Below are 19,441 nucleotides of genomic sequence, written 5' to 3'. Positions count from 1 at the left end.
TTATTTTAATATTATTTGCCTCTGTTTTTTTGAGTGCCAGGCCTACTTCTCCACATCCAATCAACAACCGATGCACAGAACCGAGTCTCGCCTTTTTCTTTTAGATAATCTGTTATCTGTCACTCACAACACGGAAGAAAAGATCTGTACGACTGTATCGCGAATGAATGTTCTCCGTGATCTTTGGCTCTAAAGCGGGACTGTGCGCTGCTGACGTCAGAGAGCCGGAGGCTTCGGGTCTCGCTGTGAGAGTTGCTTGGCGACGATCATCAGGCCGAAAGCGTTTCAGCACGACATCCGAGAAACACACCCGTGTGTGTGTGTGTGTGTGTGTCATATTAGCATGTGTGAGTATGATGTAGTGCCCAGGGGTCAGAGGTCAGGCTGTCGTTGGCTGCGCTGTGATGTTTGCGTCAGAGAGAGAGAGAGAGTGTCACTTTCACACACAATTCTGTGTTTTCGATTCTCTAAAACTTCCTGCTTTTAAACACAGCGATAAAACACTTGCTTTTGCAATAGAGGATTTTTTTTTCATATTATTAGTAATAATAATTATAAATAATAGAGTTGCGGTCAAGTGATTTTTTTTTTTGTTGAAAATATCTTAAAAATAGGCTTGGTAAATTACCAGTCAAAAGTTTGGAATAATTAATACTTTTTTATGATTTTCAAATAAATATTTTCAAGGCTGCATTTATTTGATCAAAACTACAGTGATTTAAAAAAAATATTATAATAACGTAAATCATCTGTTTTCTATGTGAATAAATAGTAAAGTGTAATTTATTCCTGTGATCAAAGCTGAATGTTCAGCATCATTACTCCAGTCTTCAGTGTCACATGATCCTTCACAAATCAGTATAATATGAGGATTTGATGCTCAATTATTATTGGTGCTTATTAATAATAACGATTCTTATTATCATCAGTTTTGAAGGTTTTAAATGTCTCAGATCTCTTTGATAAATAGAAATGTCAGAAGAAATGCATTAATTTGAAATAAAAATCCTTTGTAACATTATAAATGTCAAAATTAAGTTATAATTATTGATCAAATAATTGCAGTTGTAATTTTTTTCTATATATATATGCAATGGTTTTGTATCGCAGTTTCCACAAAGATACATGCTGTTTTCAACACTGATAATAATCATAAATGTCATAATCCTCATATCAGAGTGATTTCTGAAGGATCATGTGACACTGAAGACTGGAGTAATGATGCTGAAAATTCAGCTTTGATCACAGGAATAAATTACACTTAACTGTATATTCACATAGAAAACTGCTGATTTACATTTTAATAATATTTCACTGTTTTTACTGTATTTTAGATCAAATAAATGCATCTTATTCCCGAGTCTGATGTTGTGACGTGCATGTGTCTGTCGGTCCGTACGCAGGTTGAAAGGCCCGTGACCCGTGGTCATTGCTACGGAAACTCTCATCTGACGCCGAACTATTGTGTCTGCGCTCTCACAGGAGGACATAGTTCCTGAGCGCCGCCCGTTTCCAGGGGGAACTTTTATAGGGGGCGGAACCTGAGAGGGTCAGAGGTCACATCAGCCTGTTACTGTGAAGAGTGATGAGCTATAAAGAGGCCGACGATTAAACGCGACACAAAGCGCAAAAATGTGAGCGTGCATGTGACGTGTTCATCCTGAAGTGAAAGAGTTGGTGTGTATCAGCTGGAGAAATGAGAATCTGCGCTCAGTATGGAGGCCGTGACGTGTGTGAGGGGCGGGGCGTCGCCCACGGCAACCGTTAGCGATGTGTGACATCACAGCGATGTTTCTTAAAAGGCCGAGTGTTGCACCGGCTCCGACAGAGACCCGTCCTGAAGCCGTACAGGACAGAACCCGAGCCAGAACAGGACAGATATTAACTTCTCTTTAAAAACAAGGATGGCTTTTTCATCTCCTCTAAACTTTACCTCCTCTCTCCTCGTGTTTCTCATCATCACCGTGACAACGCAGGTAGAGGGACGGCCATCGGCACGCCAATCAGACGCACAGGTGAGGATTTCACTCCTGACTCGACCAATCGCGTGAGTTTGGGGGCGGGACTAGCTTGACTGATGGATGAATGACAGATCGGTGTTTGGGAAACCTGTTAGATAACAGACATTGCTTGTGTGATTCGGTTCATTACATGCTGTATACTGCCTATTACTTTAAAAAAATAGTGGCAATATTCCACGATAAACACCTCAAACAGTATTTGCTTTAGTTGAAGTCATCTAATCACATTATTTAAAGTTCCTCTGTAATCAATCATTTTATCCCTTAAAACTCATCTTTGATCACCAAAAATACATATTTAAAAGTTTTTTTTCCTTGAAAAAAATTTCTTCATGCCTTAAAATAGCTTGAAGTATACGCAGTACTATGAATATGCAAATGAGCCCCGCCTCCACTCACTCACTCAGCTCAGAGATCCACTGGTTGACGATCACACGTTGATCTGATTACAAGGTTACAAGGTAGTTTGTGACGTCAGAAACACCAGCGATTTCAAAGCGTGTTTTTGAGACTGTCTTTGGTTCACTGCAGTTTTAAGGAGGAAATACTCAGCAATGCTGTTGACTTATGAACTTACACATGCTTTGTCTTAAAGCATATTAAAAACACATATAAACAACATTAAAAGCTGGATTTTCACCACAGGGGGACTTTACTTTTTTTTTTTTTTTTTTTTTCATGTTTAGCAGTGAAATTCCTGATGGAAAAACTACATTCACGTTCTCAAACTACTCAAATATTTTAATGCATAATATGCTAATTGTTTCTACATATATAATCAACATCTTTAAATCAATACTTTTATATTTAATTCGATTATATCATTTGAATGTATATATCGTATATATCATTGAAGCAATGAACAAACCAGTGAAGTTTTAAATATTGTTCTCAAAACATTAGCACAAAAACATAATTATACATTGTTCAATCATGGAATGTTTTTTCCTGAAACATTTTTGTCTAAGTGTTTCAGAATGTTCATTCAGAGGTAACGTTCCCATAATGTTTGCAAAATTATACAACGGAATGTTACCTAAACGTTTTTTTTTTTTTTAAATCTTTACATATTTTGAACGTTGATTTTTATTTATAAATGAAGAATAAAATGAATAATTAAAACAGTATTGCCACGAGAGTAAAGTAGCAGAAGAAGAAGCCACGAGCGAGATGCAAGAGCGCGAGGAAGTAGCCGTATAGGAACTTAACAAACACATTATATATATATATTAAGATCAAGTGAGGAACTGGGAAATCAATCATGTCAAAAATATCCTTTCAAAGTGTCAGCTCTGGCCCTCTGGGCAGCTTAATATTAAACATCGTGGTTTTAACACCAATTAAGAAAACGAGCTCATGCGACATGAGACAGAATATCAAACTTAGTTGACAGAAATAAGAAAGGAAATAGCATGTCTCATGTGTGTGTATGTATATATACACACACACACACCAATAACTAAATGAGAACGTTAGCATAGTAGCCTAAATGTTCTTAGAACACATTTTTGTTAGCTGGGTTAAAGCTGTTAAGTTTTGAGTCAGATTTTCTAAACAATCTTTAGTTTCAAATCCAAGTTTGTAATGTGATTCTCCTCGTAGCTGGTTGGCTTGGTTCATGGGTTTTGTAAAGGATAATCTACGTGGAATTTTGCCAGCATTGACAACTTAAAACTGTTATTGATGTTTGCAGCGCAATATTTGACCGGAAGGGTCAAATCTACGGTTATTTTCCTCAGTTAGATCTAGCATTCCGCTCGATTTGAGATCATTTAAAAATGTATCAAAATAATATCAAAAAGTAATATAAAAAATTATCTTAATTCATTATCGGGAGGGAGAGAGAGAGAGAGATGTACGAATTACCTGCGAGCATCAGTTCAGCAGCAACGGTTTTATTGCACAGCTTCCAGCCAATCAGAATCGAGTATTCAGACAGACCAAAGAAACTCGATCCTAACGAAGACATTTTAAAATCCGTATGGAAAAATGAATGGAAAAAATTGTCTGGTTGTCATCAAAAATATAAAATATTATTTGCTGTTTTAATCTCTTTTTCTTTTTATAAAAATGGAGGGTCAAGTCTAGCGCTAGTCGAGTCACACACAAGCATACTCTATAAATATATGATATATATCGTATATATCATTGAAGCAATGAACTGTCTATTGCTGTCTATTTGAAAATAGACATAATTTTGGTGATTCTGTTTTAAAATTACACACTTAAGCTTTCAACTTTTTTAGATGAGATTTTAGATTTAAAATGCAAAATTGCTATTTTCTTTTCCACATTAGTAAGACATCCAGGGTTATTATATTTAACTAAAGGGTGTTTTCCCGACATAAAAACTGAAAACTTATGCATTTTCGCCGTTCGTTTACATGACAACAGTGTTTTGTGGGCCTGAAAACATAAACTTTTGAAAATGGGTTTAGATATCATTATATGATATCATTATCATCTCCTGTTTAAAAGTACAAAAATGTGAATTTGTGAAAACAGTGACGTCATGCACATGCGTATTACGTGTTCAGTCTATACGAATAGTTTATTTTTATTTTTTACATAAAGTGACATTGCCATCTACTGGCCTGGCAGCAGAATACAGCGCTTTTAGTCATTTCGCGGATCCGGTTGAATGGGGATCGTTTTTGTCGCCTGTGCGTGAAAAACGCAAAGGAAAAACGTTTCCATGTTTCGTACATCTTTGTCGTGTTAACCCTTGTGTTATGTTGCGGGTCAATTTGACCCGTTTAGATTTTCTAGTTGTTGGAAATACTGGTTAACCTATGTTTTTTTTCTTGATATTTTGTGACTTTTTCTCATTTATCATCATGAACATGCATGCAAAGTTTCAACATGCTGGTGTTTTTTGACATATAGAAACAAAATTACTGTTCCTTTCGTGATGTTCGCGGGTCAATTTGACCCGCATATTTTAACGCTCTAAGGCAACTGTACGGACCCAAAATAATAACATTTCTCGGTTATATTTTGTTATTTTATTTTTTTACTACCTTATGAAGCTAAAAAAATTAGTTTTCCACACTTATTTCAATACAGAAAAATATTTTGTCAGCCACAGATAGTAAAAATTACGTATCATTTATTTTTTCAAGCTACCTGAAATAATATTAAACCTTTTTTTTTTTTTTCTTGATATTTTGTGACTTTTTCTCATTTATCATCATGAACATGCATGCAAAGTTTCAACATGCTGGTGTTTTTTGACATATACAATTAAAATTACTGTTCCTTTCCTGATGTTCGCGGGTCAATTTGACCCGCATATTTTAACGCTCTAAGGCAACTGTACGGAACCAAAATAATAACATTTCTTGGTTATATTTTGTTATTTTATTTTTGATCATGAACATGCATGCAAATTTTCAACATACTGGTGGGTTGTTGTTTTTTTTGACAAATACAAACAAAATTACTATTACGTTTGTGATGTCCATCATAGGCAGCTATTCAAAAGCAACTGTACAGACACAAAATAAAAACATTTATTTTATGTATGTCAGGGCATCAACTCCAGTTCTAAAGTGTAAGTGTATCTAAAAGTGCTCTAACCCAAACCAAACACACTTGAAAAAGCTAAATCATGGTGTTCAGAATTAATTGCAAATTACAAATGAAAATCTTTGACAGACACAGTAGTAAAATAAGCTCTCATTTATATATTCAAGATATCTGAAATATATTGAGACTTCGACATAGACAGCAGGAAAAATGAGCTCAGATTAATTAATTAATTGTTCAGTTATGATGTTCTAACTTCTAAGCAAAAAAAAAAAAAAAAAAATTTAAAAAAAATGTATATGCAAATATATATAAATATAACGTATATTCAAATTTTAAATAGTTTTAAAAAATGGTTAAAAAACATTTTCATTAAATCATATCTTCAGATATATATTTTTTGGAATATTTGACAAATGCTGATATTAAAAGTTTACAGTTTGAACCTGAATCTTTGTTGTTTTTCATAGTGTGATTTTTGAGGAATTGTATTGAATCCAATGCGGGTCAATTTGACCCGGACCATAAGGGGAGTGCACAGAATTCCAACATAACACGAGGGTTAACGTACCCTAAATATATGAGACAGTTCGAGTAGGATTGCGCTGTACTATTTGAATCGTCAAGTTGTTCCAGCATTCAGAAAGTTGACATAGTATAAACTGTGTGCAGGTTCTGCAGGATTTGTTTGGGCTGAAGATCGGCTCTCTTCTATTGGCTCATCCAGAGGTCATGGAGGGGTCAGCAGACTCTGCCCCCCCCGCTCTTGCCCCGCCCCCCGTCACGCGGTGTCCTGGACGTCCTGAACTGGCACCGGAAGCTGCAGGGCCGGAGCCGGAAGGGAATGGCGCGGGGGTGCTTCGGGATGAAGGTGGACCGGATCGGGGTCATCAGCGGTCTGGGATGCTGACGCACACACAGGTACACATAAAATTATTAAAAGATGTTTGATATGACCTAGGGCTGCACAATTAACCGCAATGAAACCACACGTGATTTGGCAAAGGCTGCGATTATTTTATGTGCAGTTTGTCAGTGCAGCGGCTGATTGGTAGTAAATGCTCCATCTGAAAACCAGAGGGCGTCACACACACACACACACACACCACATATCCATCTGAACACCAGAGGGCGTCTCACACACACACACACACACACACACACACACACACACACACACACACACCAGATATCCATCTGAACACCAGAGGGCGTCACACACACACACACACACACACACACACACACCACATATCCATCTGAACACCAGAGGGCGTCTCACACACACACACACACACACACACACACACACACACTACATATCCATCTGAACACCAGAGGGCGTCTCTCTCACACACACACACACACACACACACACACACACACACCAGATATCCATCTGAACACCAGAGGGCGTCTCTCACACACACACACACACCACATATCCATCTGAACACCAGAGGGCGTCTCTCACACACACACACACACACACACACACACACACCACATATCCATCTGAACACCAGAGGGCGTCTCTCACACACACACACACACACACACACACACACACACACACACACACACACACACACCAGATATCCATCTGAACACCAGAGGGCGTCTCTCTCTCACACACACACACACACACACACACACACACACACACACACACACACCAGATATCCATCTGAACACCAGAGGGCGTCTCACACACACGCCAAATAGCTGAATAAACAGAAGATCGAAACGCTTTGATTGATTAAACATGACTAATAAACACACGACTGCCTTATTCTGTGTAAGAAGCACATCATCTCACAGAAGGAGGAGCTCAGCTGTCGTTATGAAGTGTGTTTGGAGTAAAAGTATGTTATTAAATGTTGTCAGAGACTCATAAATGCTTCTCATGTTTGGAAAGATGTTTGACGCGTGTTGCTTTTTCAAATGTACGTTATAAGCGACTCAAACTCGCAGTGCTTTCAGAGTGAGCAGCGTTTACAGAGCCGATCATCAATGACAAGCTGCGCATAACAAATAATCACAGCATTAGCGATTTCAAAATCGCGATAATCCAAATCGGTTGAAGTGCGATTACATGGAAATTGCGATTAATCGTGCAGCCCTAATATGACCCCGCTAAAAACACAAAGTATATTTGTGAACAATCATATGACAACCTGTTTATCACTGTGTGCTATTGTTATGACTCATTTTCTGCATGTGTGTGTGTGTGTGCAGGTGAGCGCGAGGATCATGTGTTCGTCATACAGACCTTCACCTGCGAACATTACAGAATCCTTCTGCTCTGATGCTGCCTTCACAAGAGTGTTGGTGTTGTCTTAGCGTCTGCTGGATCATGTTCAGTCCAAACGGCTGTAATGTGACCATCTGCAACCACAGCAAAACTCACAGTTTTGGCCTTTTACACTGAACGCAGAACTTGACATATTTGTCGTTTTAAGATGCTGAGGTTTTCTCAGCTGAGCGGTGTGTGTGTGTGTGTGTGTGTGTGTGTGTGTGTGAGACCTCTGGCTGATTGTCCAGTCAGTTTTGTTTACTTTGTTTACCATGTTTACCATGTTTGACTTGACAGAGCTTCTGTTCAGACATTTTTGTGAGTGAGAACTTGTTCTCAATATGTAACACAAGTTAAAACTTGTTTGTGTGATGTCCATAAATGTTATTTAACATCTAAATTAAAGGTGTTGTTAATTTTAAACCTGACTGATATGTGTGTGTGTGTGTGTGTGTCAGTCAACAATTAAACTGCACAGATTCCCAACAGAAAATGATCAAATTTACAGTATATTATGCGGAATAAGTAACTGTCCAAATGTGGGATCTGAATATATATAAAACACAGTACCCTAACTTTACACACACACACATACAAACACACACACACACACACACACACACACACACACACACACACACAGTTTTATGTATGTATGTAAACAACATACAAGTTACAAATACAAGGCTTTACATTGAAAAAACACAAAATCTAAATCTAGAAATCTAAAACAGAGGGAAAACTATTATACAACGTTTCAAAGTTTTAGATTTCAAATATCTTTTTATTATTTTTTTATTTTATTTTTTATTGAGAACATTAAATAAACAAATAAGGAAACAGTCACAATGTAGAACAAATAAACGAGGGGAAAAAAGAAAAACAAAAGATACAAGACAGGGGTATATAATAATCAGAAAAGATTAGGCCTACATATCAAAGAAAAATATGAAAATACTTACATATGTCAATTGTTGTAGTTTTCAAATATGTTTTTGTTTTATTTTTGTTTATTCAATGCCATGAGAACAAGAGGTATTATATTATATTATATTACATTTTCACATTACACTAGCTAGTTTTTAAATAAAATTAACGGTTCAGAGGAGTGACGTAAGGAGGAGGCGGGGCCTGCGCCAAGGTCACGTGACACCGCTGCTGTGCAGTGCAGCTCGAGCGATTGGAACGGATCCGAACCACCGCAAACACAAACCCGCTCCGTTCACCGGCCCAGCGCGATCTTCCGCCTCCCGCGACGCGTCCCAGCAGCGGCAGCATCAGCATCATGTCGGCGGTGCAGCGGATGAAAGTAGCAAACGAGAAACACAGCAAGACGATCACACAGAGAGGACACGTGCAGAAAACCACGGTACGCGCGCTCCCGCGGCTCACAGAGACGTAACACACGCGAACACGTAAAGTAATGCACAGTATATGGATTTACACACTACGCATATTTACACTCACAACATCAGCACAAATAGATTAACACTAATACACATTCACCACTAACAAAAAATACCATGTATTTTGCTATTAGTACCATATATTCTGAAATATATCAGAAGTATGGAGTGCTATTTGTGTCAAAAAAGTGTCGACTGCTTCGTGCAATAAATTTGCCTATTTATACTGTTACTGTTACTTAGTTTTATGTCTCATACATTATGTTATTGTTTTCAGTGAACGTTAACGCATTTTACATACATCCATGCAGGTAAACAAATAGATTAGATTTTTAAAAAAGAGAGTTTTCTAAAACATTCAGATGCATTTATCTTTGTTATACTGTAAACGTGAAAGAATCTATATTTCATCTACGTGCTTTGTCATAATATTCAGAGTTTTAATTTAGAATGGTAAGAAAACTATGGAAGCTTGTTTCCGCCACAGAATAAAACAATATGAAAGATAATTGCGACTTTTTATCTCACAATTCTGACACTTTTTCTTGCAATTACAAGTTTACATATCGCATTTCTTACCCTTTTCTCAAAATTGCATGATATAAACTCGCAATTGCCTGTTATAAAGTCGGAATTGTGAGTTTATCTATCTCTATCTCTATACTATCTCTATAATTCTGACTTTATTTCCCGCAATTGCGACTTCTGCAATTCAGACTTTTTTTTTTTCTTCCACTTCTGAGTTTATATCTCGCAATTCTGAGAAAAAAAATTCAGAATAGCGAGATGTAAACTCGCTATTATCTTTTAAGTGGTTTTTTTCTGTGGCGGAAACAAGCATCCAAAGAAAACTTATTTAAAAAATCTAAATGTTCTGTTTGTTTAGTGGGATATTTTCAAAGTTTCAACTTAAATTTTGGCTTCCAACAATGGCAGTGTTTTATATTTACATTTGATCATTCAATTTCTATAGTAGGTTATTAGTTGAAAACTGTGGTGTCAGACTTGCATTAAAAGCTATTTTATTTGTATCCTTTTTCTCTTGAATTTGTCCTATTGTTTGTATTATATTACTGACGGTTTACTTTTCTTCAATAAAATAATCAAATTCTTGAGGGCTTTTTTGCTTGCATTAGTTAGTCTGGTATAGATGGAATAAAATCATTTTTACGATGCATTGCGATGCTGATGTGACCGATTCTGCAACGATGCATAAAAACAAAAGAATATATATATATATATTGAATTTAATAGACCTATCATATAGCCTATATATTAATGTACTGTATTATTGTAAATAATGTAATGTTTTTATAGGCTATTTTAATTAAAGAAAGTTGCATTTTGTTCTTTGTAAGCATACTATTTGTACTTTTAATTAAAATCAGTTTATTTGTATTTAATACACTAAAGACTATGCAGTGACTATTTTAACATTTGATTTTTCAATTTCTGTATTATGTCGTACTTGAATGCTACTGTTAAAAAATAAAGCACTGTTAATTATTTTTTTTTTCCTTATGTTGTATTTTTTTTCTGCTTTTTGTTATTTGCATCTTTGTTCTTATTTTTCATAAGAAAAATAAAATAACTAAGAATGATATTGTGATTATTAATATAATAATTATTTTTTAGGGATGCACCGATATATCGGCCAATAGGCTAATCGGTTTCGGCCGATAATAGCAATTATTTTTACTATTGGCCATCTGCATATTTCTGATAAGAAACAAAGTCTAAGCTTTCAAATTTTGTCAATTTCATCACAAAAATTCAAACAATAAATAGCGTTTTCATTCTCTTAAAGGTAGGGTTGGCTTTTTTTTTTTTTCATAAACACTTTTTGTTGTTCTGGTTTAAACCCTTCACATCCTGATAGCAATCAATAATAGAAGTGGTCTAAATATTTTCTTTAAAATTACATATATCTTCTGTGGAAGTCTCAGGAACAAAAAATGTTCGTCCAATCATTGAATTTGTTTCTCTGGCAACACTATCAACGGCAGAATAAATCTGAAGTTTTCTCTTTCTCTTGGTGTCTAGAATTGTGAAATGTAACTGGTATTTAAAATTTTGCAGAGCAACCTACAAAATATACTTGATATATGTCGCTATCTTGATGAAAATTAGGCTACTAATATAAGATTTTCTCCTATTCGTGTTAATCGTGATTACAATATTGATCAAAATCAACATGGTAATGATTTTTTTGCCATTATTGACCAGCCCTAATGACAGCAGTCATAAGATATTTTTTTATGCAAATTTTGGGATATTGCATAAAAAAATGCTGGATGAAAACCCCAAGATGCGCATAAATTCTAAAAATGTGCATTAAAAAAACTGGGGCAAATATTTTTTTATCCGATAAGAAGACGTGCATAAACAACGACGAACACATATTTACCAAATAAATCCCTCAATGCTCAACAATAAACTCATGTGACTTTGCCTCAACAGAGGCTGTGATTGGATAACTGGACTAACCAGCGGACCAATCACGTCGCAACATCTCAAATGTTGGTTTGGTGGTTTTGAAACACCTGAGCCAAAGTCTGTCTGCAGAATAAGTGGTCATCAGACTTTTCACTAGTTCGCAGTGGCTATCGACATGGACGAATGTATGCATAACAAAGCAGTCGAGTCCTTTTTGTCACAAATGGAGCCCCATACACTGAAACCTGTGCTGTGATTGGATGTTTGAGCAGTAGATGTGATGAGTGTGTGTTTGTCCTGCAGCGTGTGGTGAGTGAGGAGAAGTCTCCGGTGGGTCCGTGGCTCCTCGCACTCTTTGTGTTTGTGGTCTGTGGTTCAGGTGAGATGAGAAACAGCTCAAGGTTTATTATATCATTTACATGATGTGCTATTCATAATCTCACAGAATCACATATTGTTGCATATCTATCGTTGCATCTATCGTTGCATATCTATCGTTGCATCTATCGTTGCATATCTATCGTTGCATATCTATCGTTGCATATCTATCGTTGCATATCTATCGTTGCATGTCTATCGTTGCATGTCTATCGTTGCATGTCTATCGTTGCATGTCTATCGTTGCATGTCTATCGTTGCATCTATCGTTGCATATCTATCTTTGCATATCTATCGTTGCATCTATCGTTGCATATCTATCTTTGCATATCTATCGTTGCATCTATCGTTGCATATCTGTCGTTGCATATCTGTCGTTGCATATCTGTCGTTGCATATCTATCGTTGCATATCTATCGTTGCATCTATCGTTGCATATCTATCTTTGCATATCTATCATTGCATCTATCGTTGCATATCTGTCGTTGCATATCTATCGTTGCATATCTAGCGTTGCATATCTATCGTTGCATCTATCGTTGCATATCTATCGTTGCATATCTAGCGTTGCATCTATCTTTGCATATCTATCGTTGCATCTATCGTTGCATATCTGTCGTTGCATATGTCGTTGCATATCTAGCGTTGCATATCTATCGTTGCATATCTATCGTTGCATATCTATCGTTGCATCTATCGTTGCATATCTATCTTTGCATATCTATCATTGCATCTATCGTTGCATATCTGTCGTTGCATATCTATCGTTGCATATCTAGCGTTGCATATCTATCGTTGCATCTATCGTTGCATATCTATCGTTGCATATCTAGCGTTGCATCTATCTTTGCATATCTGTCGTTGCATATCTGTCGTTGCATATCTAGCGTTGCATATCTATCGTTGCATCTATCGTTGCATGTCTATCTTTGCATATCTATCGTTGCATCTATCGTTGCATATCTGTCGTTGCATATCTGTCGTTGCATATCTAGCGTTGCATATCTATCGTTGCATATCTATCGTTGCATGTCTATCGTTGCATGTCTATCGTTGCATATCTATCGTTGCATGTCTATCGTTGCATGTCTATCTTTGCATATCTATCGTTGCATCTATCGTTGCATATCTGTCGTTGCATATCTGTCGTTGCATATCTGTCGTTGCATATCTGTCGTTGCATATCTGTCGTTGCATATCTATCGTTGCATCTATCTTTGCATATCTATCATTGCATCTATCGTTGCATATCTGTCGTTGCATATCTGTCGTTGCATATCTAGCGTTGCATATCTAGCGTTGCATATCTATCGTTGCATATCTATCGTTGCATCTATCGTTGCATATCTAGCGTTGCATCTATCTTTGCATATCTATCGTTGCATCTATCGTTGCATATCTGTCGTTGCATATCTGTCGTTGCATATCTAGCGTTGCATATCTATCGTTGCATATCTATCGTTGCATGTCTATCGTTGCATGTCTACCGTTGCATATCTATCGTTGAATCTATCTTTGCATATCTATCGTTGCATATCTGTCGTTGCATAGCTATCGTTGCATATCTATCGTTGCATCTATCTTTGCATATCTATCGTTGCATCTATCATTGCATCTATCGTTGCATATCTGTCATTGCATATCTATCGTTGTATATCTATCGTTGCATATCTAGCTTTGCATATCTATCGTTGCATATCTATCGTTGCATATCTATCGTTGCATCTATCTTTGCATATCTATCGTTGCATCTATCATTGCATCTCTATCATTGCATCTATCGTTGCATATCTAGCGTTGCATATCTATCGTTGCATATCTATCGTTGCATATCTATCGTTGCATATCTATCGTTGCATCTATCTTTGCATATCTATCGTTGCATCTATCATTGCATCTATCGTTGCATATCTATCGTTGCATCTATCTTTGCATATCTATCGTTGCATATCTATCATTGCATCTATCGTTGCATATCTATCGTTGCATATCTATCGTTGCATATCTATCGTTGCATCTATCGTTGTATATCTAGCGTTGCATCTATCATTGCATCTATCGTTGCATATCTGTCATTGCATATCTATCGTTGTATATCTATCGTTGCATATCTAGCGTTGCATATCTGTCGTTGCATCTATCTTTGCATATCTATCGTTGCATCTATCATTGCATCTCTATCGTTGCATCTATCGTTGCATATCTAGCGTTGCATCTATCATTGCATCTCTATCGTTGCATCTATCATTGCATCTCTATCGTTGCATATCTATCGTTGCATATCTAGCGTTGCATCTAGCGTTGCATCTAGCGTTGCATATCTATCGTTGCATCTATCGTCGCATATCTATTGTTGCATCTATCGTTGCATATCTATCATTGCATATCTATCGTTGCATATCTATCGTTGCATCTATCTTTGCATATCTATCGTTGCATCTCTATCGTTGCATATCTATCGTTGCATATCTATCGTTGCATCTCTATCGTTGCATATCTATCGTTGCATATCTATCGTTGCATATCTATCGTTGCATCTCTATCGTTGCATCTCTATCATTGCATATCTATCGTTGCATCTATCATTGCATCTATCGTTGTATCGTTCTATCGTTGCATCTATCGTTTCATATCTATCGTTGCATCTATCGTTGTATTGTTCTATCGTTGCATCTATCTTTGCATCTATCGTTGCATATCTATTGCTGCATCTGTCGTTGTATCATTCTTTGCATCTAACGTTGTATCTATTGTATCCTTGCATCTATCGTTGCATGTATCGTCGTATGCTATTATTTATTTCGTTTTTGAATGTGTGAACTGTGGTATTGTCGTTTTGTGATTCTTTTGTGTGAAACTTTACTAAGTTGCTGCCGTCTTGACCAGGTCTCTCTGGTAGAAGAGAAGTAAAATCTCAATGTGATTCTCCTGATTAAATAAAGGATAAATAAAATGTATTGTTGCATCTATTGTTGCATCTGTTGTATCATTCTATCATTGCATGTATCATTGCATATATCGTTCTATCATTTTATCGTTGTATCTATCGTTCTATCATTCTATCATACAACATACAATAAGAATATTTCATAAAATTATAATAATAATATTGAATCCAACCAGGCATTGAGATGTAACTTCAAGCTTTAGTTGCTCGTTGTGGAGTTTGTGTTGAACACAGAATCCGCTGTTGTGGGAAACATGATATTGGTTTGTTGTTTCCACACTAACTTTGAATATGATCCAGTAGATATGCGTTATCTCAGATCTCGCTGATGTTTCAGACCAAACTTTCCACCTGCATGAATAATGCCATGGTGTTTATTTACATCACGTATGTGCTGTGTGCGACCATTCAGGAGATTTACATGTTGTAAATAATAATAAGACTGTTGTTTCACAGATCTCACATGTAAATCCTATGGCTTTCAACAGCGAAGAATAATTTTACTGTTTAGATTGAAACTTTAGTGTGTCTATAATGTATCATTTCAATAATACACAGTTGTTTCAGTGATCAGTCATACATTTCATTGTCATCATACACCAATATGTTTGTCCAGTATTTGAATTTTCACTGCAAAAAGATTTTAAAACAAAACATTTAATAACGAGTGTCAAAATATAATATAATATAATATAATATATATATATATATATATATATATATATATATATATATATATATAAAATATCTAAATATATATATATATATATATATATATATATATATATATATATATATATATATATATATACTCTTTTCAAAATATGCAATGTTCTTTTTAATAATGCAACTAATAAAATATGATTTTTTGGGTCACATGTCTTGCAAAATGTGCAGTTTGCATTGCTCTTGTGATGTGAACAGGCTTTAATATGTATTACATATTTATGTATTAATATTATCTTTAATATTACATCTCTCTTTCACTTTTAGCCATCTTCCAGATCATCCAGAGCATCAGGCAGGGAATGTGAGCGCCGTCTGAAGCCGCTCGCACCGATCTTCCATGGAGACGCTTTCTTCTTCGGTTCATCTGTTAGTTTTTGTTTACAGCTGATGTCAGTTCTGTGTGTGTGTGTGTGTGTGTGTGTGTGTGTGTGTGTGTGTGTGTGTGTGTTTAACGGTTGGACCGTCTCAAGCATGACAGGGTTTTAATTCTTCTTTGTGTCGGCTGCTCCTCAGGACGCTCTGATTTTAGTTTCATTGTTCAGTTTCCTCTGATTTGTGTCGTTTTCAAGGAAACAAAAGCAATGTTTCCATCAAAAGTGGCGAATTTAACGTGTGCGCTAAATTGGAATGTCGCATAAAACATTTGCAAATAAAGCAGCGTTTCCTTCCCATGTGTTCAAAAGAACAAAAACATCACGTTCTGGGAAATTGCAACAACAAAAAAAAAAAATCTGCAATCAGGCTATTTTTTCCTCCGTCATAAATGACGAGCGGCAGACGAAACGCAAAAATGCTGTGATGCGATTGGTCCGCTGGTTAGTCCGGTTATCCAATCACAGCCTCTGCTGAGTTTGGTGTTCCTAATTGAGGGATTTATTCGGTAAATGTGTTTCCATCGTAGTTTATGCTAATCTGAGTTTTATTTATAACATTTATCTATGGAAGCTTGTTTCCGCCACTGAATAAAAAATAAATAATAATAATTCGACTTTTTATCTCACAATTCTGACTTTTTTTCTCACAATTGCGAGATATGAAGTCAGAACTGTGAGAAATAAAGTCGCAATTGCGAGATATAAAGTCGCAATTCTGAAAAATAAAGTCGCAATTGGGAGATATAAAGTCAGAATTGCATGATATAAAATCGCAATTGCGAGAAAAAAGTCAGAATTCTGACTTTATAAGACGCAATTACGACTTTATTTCACACAATTCTGACTTTATATCTCGCAATTCTGACTTTATTTCTCAGAATTGCGAGATATAAAGTCAGAATTGCACAATTGTGAGATAAAAAGTCGCAATTATCTTTTAAAATGTTTTATTTTGTGGCGGAAACAAGCTTCCATATTTATCCACCTCAATTGAGCGCATACTTTTTTTTTTAATGCGCATTTTTAGAATTTATGCGCATTTCGGCATTTTCATCCAGCACTTTGTTTTTAAAAAATGTGATATCCCAAAATGTGCATAAAAATAGGTGGAAGGAAACGGCTATTTATGAGATTTTGTATGAACTCAGAGAAATGTGTATATTCAGACATCGGTAGCCATATGAATCTGTACCTCCGTCTCTGACAGGAAACTGATGCTCTGTAATAATGATTTTATACAAATAAAAGATATTTTCTCTATCGGCACTGTGTTTTACTTGTTTTAGTATATTTCCAAAAGTATGTGATTCAGACTAATTGGTTTGCATTTCTGAGGTAAAATCTTTAAAGTGGACAGGAAATTAAAATGAATCTATTTGCTAAATGTACGTTATACATATAACGTTGCATATGTTTTGTTTTTTTAATGTTCTGACCTTGTAACTCATAAAATAGATAAATTTTAAATTCACGTTAAATTAAAGTTAAATTCACACACACACATTAGTAGTAGGGAAACACACTGAGGTCAGACACAATACACATATTCATCTCTCTCTCTCTTCCTCTCACTCTCTCTCTCTCTCTCTCTCTCTCTCCCTCTCTCTCACTGTCCCTCTCCCTTTCTCTCTCCCTTTCTCTCTCTCTCTCTCTCTCTCTCTCTCTCTCTCTCTCTCTCTCTCTCTCTCTCTCTCTCACTCTCTCGCTCCCCCCTTCCCTCGGTGACGTCAGTGGTGTGAAGAAGAAGATGGCGGCGCTCGTGAAGGCGGAAGGTAAGTGTCGGAATCCGTTTCTGTTACGGTGACGCGTTGCTGTCAGCGCGCGAGCTGCCGTTAATCAGAACCCGTTAGCATGGTTCGATTCGGTCCCGGTGCGTGTGTGTGTTTCTGTTACTCCTGCATTAGTGTATCGTGTGTGTGTTTTTATCCCGTCAATCAGTGTGTGTATGTGTCAGTCCGGGGCCTTGGGGTTTGTCATGTGTATTTATGTTTATGAATAAAATAATTAAACTCTTTCAGATGGTTTCGTTCGGTCCGGTCTGCGTCGACAAGCCTGTCTCTACATATAGTGTGTGTGATTGGGTCATTATGGGTGTGTGTCTGTTCAGGAAACGCTGCGTTTATGGCTCTTTCAAAAAGTATTATCATATTTTTGTACACGGTCATGATTTTTTCCTGTATTATTGTTTAAATACTATGGTGAATATGGTAATAAGTCAGTAGCATGGTCTGATGACATAGTACTGATATTTTTCTCAACGTCGTTTTATTTTGAGATTATGGCATTAATAAACAACAGTCATTTGGCCAATTAACATTTTCCATCATCTAAAATTTACTGACATTAATACACATTCATATTATGTATTTTTGATTACATAAAGACTATAGATTACATCATATACTCTGCTGTCTGCATATCAGCATCAACATTACATTATATTAAAAGGAGCTTATAAATCGTTTGTCATAAATATTAGGTCATGTCTGATGACCATGTGACTGTTTTTCGTGTGAGTGAATCTAGAGTGCTGATTGGAGGAAAATGTGTGTTGTGTTGATGTTGTTGTTTGAGGAATCCTGTAAGCTGATATTCCCTGATCTGTGATCAAGTTTGTGAAACTGATATTCCGGTTTATATAATCTGATTGATTGAGCCACATTTGTTAAAAACAAAGCCTGTGATGGAACATTGATTTCAATGCATTATTGTTTGCAAATGATAAAATCTTTGTTTTGTAAATAAAGGTGTATGGATATTGTGTATCTCGTAATGTGAGTCAGTTTACGCAACAATTACGCCACTGGTATGTAAATTATCTAAGTTTTACATGAACTGATGTCTGTCAATCCAAACAAAATTTCTGTTTATAGAACATATTGGTTTACATGTGAATCCCATCTATTATGAGCTTTTTATTTATTTACAGAATGTAGACGTGAATATCCATGACTTTCCAAGTCGTTCCTGATTTACCAGATTAAGGATAAGGATTTTTACTAGGGATGCACGATATATCGGCCACCATATCAGTATCGGCCAATATATGTTCATTTTTAATGTTATCGGCCTGATAGGAAATTAAAGCTGATAAGTAATGTATTATTTCCTTCAGCTGAGACTCTTCAGATACACTATTCAACATGATGGGTTTGAATTGATGGAAATATGATTGAATTCACTTCTAAAAGGAAAATACAGTGAAGTCTGTCATATCGGCTTCATAAAGTTATAATGAGAACATCATAATTGTGTGTTTGGGACATGGATTTTAATGATGAGACTTTTGTTTTTGTAATCAGACTCTCAAAAATCATATACAAATT

The 19,441-nt window shown here is 36.1% G+C and overlaps 2 protein-coding genes across 3 annotated transcripts in view; both read left to right on the top strand.

Moving 5' to 3' along the window:
• Positions 1 to 8,976: 8,976 nt before the first annotated feature.
• LOC307145750 (stress-associated endoplasmic reticulum protein 1) lies at positions 8,977 to 17,375 on the top strand. The gene is made up of 3 exons (XM_079849228.1): positions 8,977 to 9,214; positions 11,991 to 12,066; positions 16,006 to 17,375. Exons 1-3 carry the CDS (start codon positions 9,131 to 9,133, stop codon positions 16,044 to 16,046), a joined length of 201 nt encoding a protein of 66 aa, XP_079705354.1. The 5' UTR covers positions 8,977 to 9,130; the 3' UTR covers positions 16,047 to 17,375.
• A 459-nt stretch (positions 17,376 to 17,834) lies between these two features.
• The window catches only part of camta2 (calmodulin binding transcription activator 2), a 48,315-nt gene continuing 46,708 nt past the window's right edge, over positions 17,835 to 19,441 (top strand). For both annotated transcript variants that reach the window (XM_079849214.1, XM_079849213.1), the window contains exon 1: positions 17,835 to 17,887. The gene's annotated coding sequence lies outside the window, so the exon portion shown is untranslated. The remainder of the gene's footprint in view (positions 17,888 to 19,441) is intronic.

Source organism: Squalius cephalus (genome assembly GCF_949319135.1).
Source record: "Squalius cephalus genome assembly, chromosome: 18".
In the NCBI taxonomy this organism is placed as follows: Eukaryota; Metazoa; Chordata; class Actinopteri; order Cypriniformes; family Leuciscidae; genus Squalius; species Squalius cephalus.
Note: the sequence above shows the minus strand (reverse complement) of the source record. Positions and strands in the feature narration are given on the sequence as shown.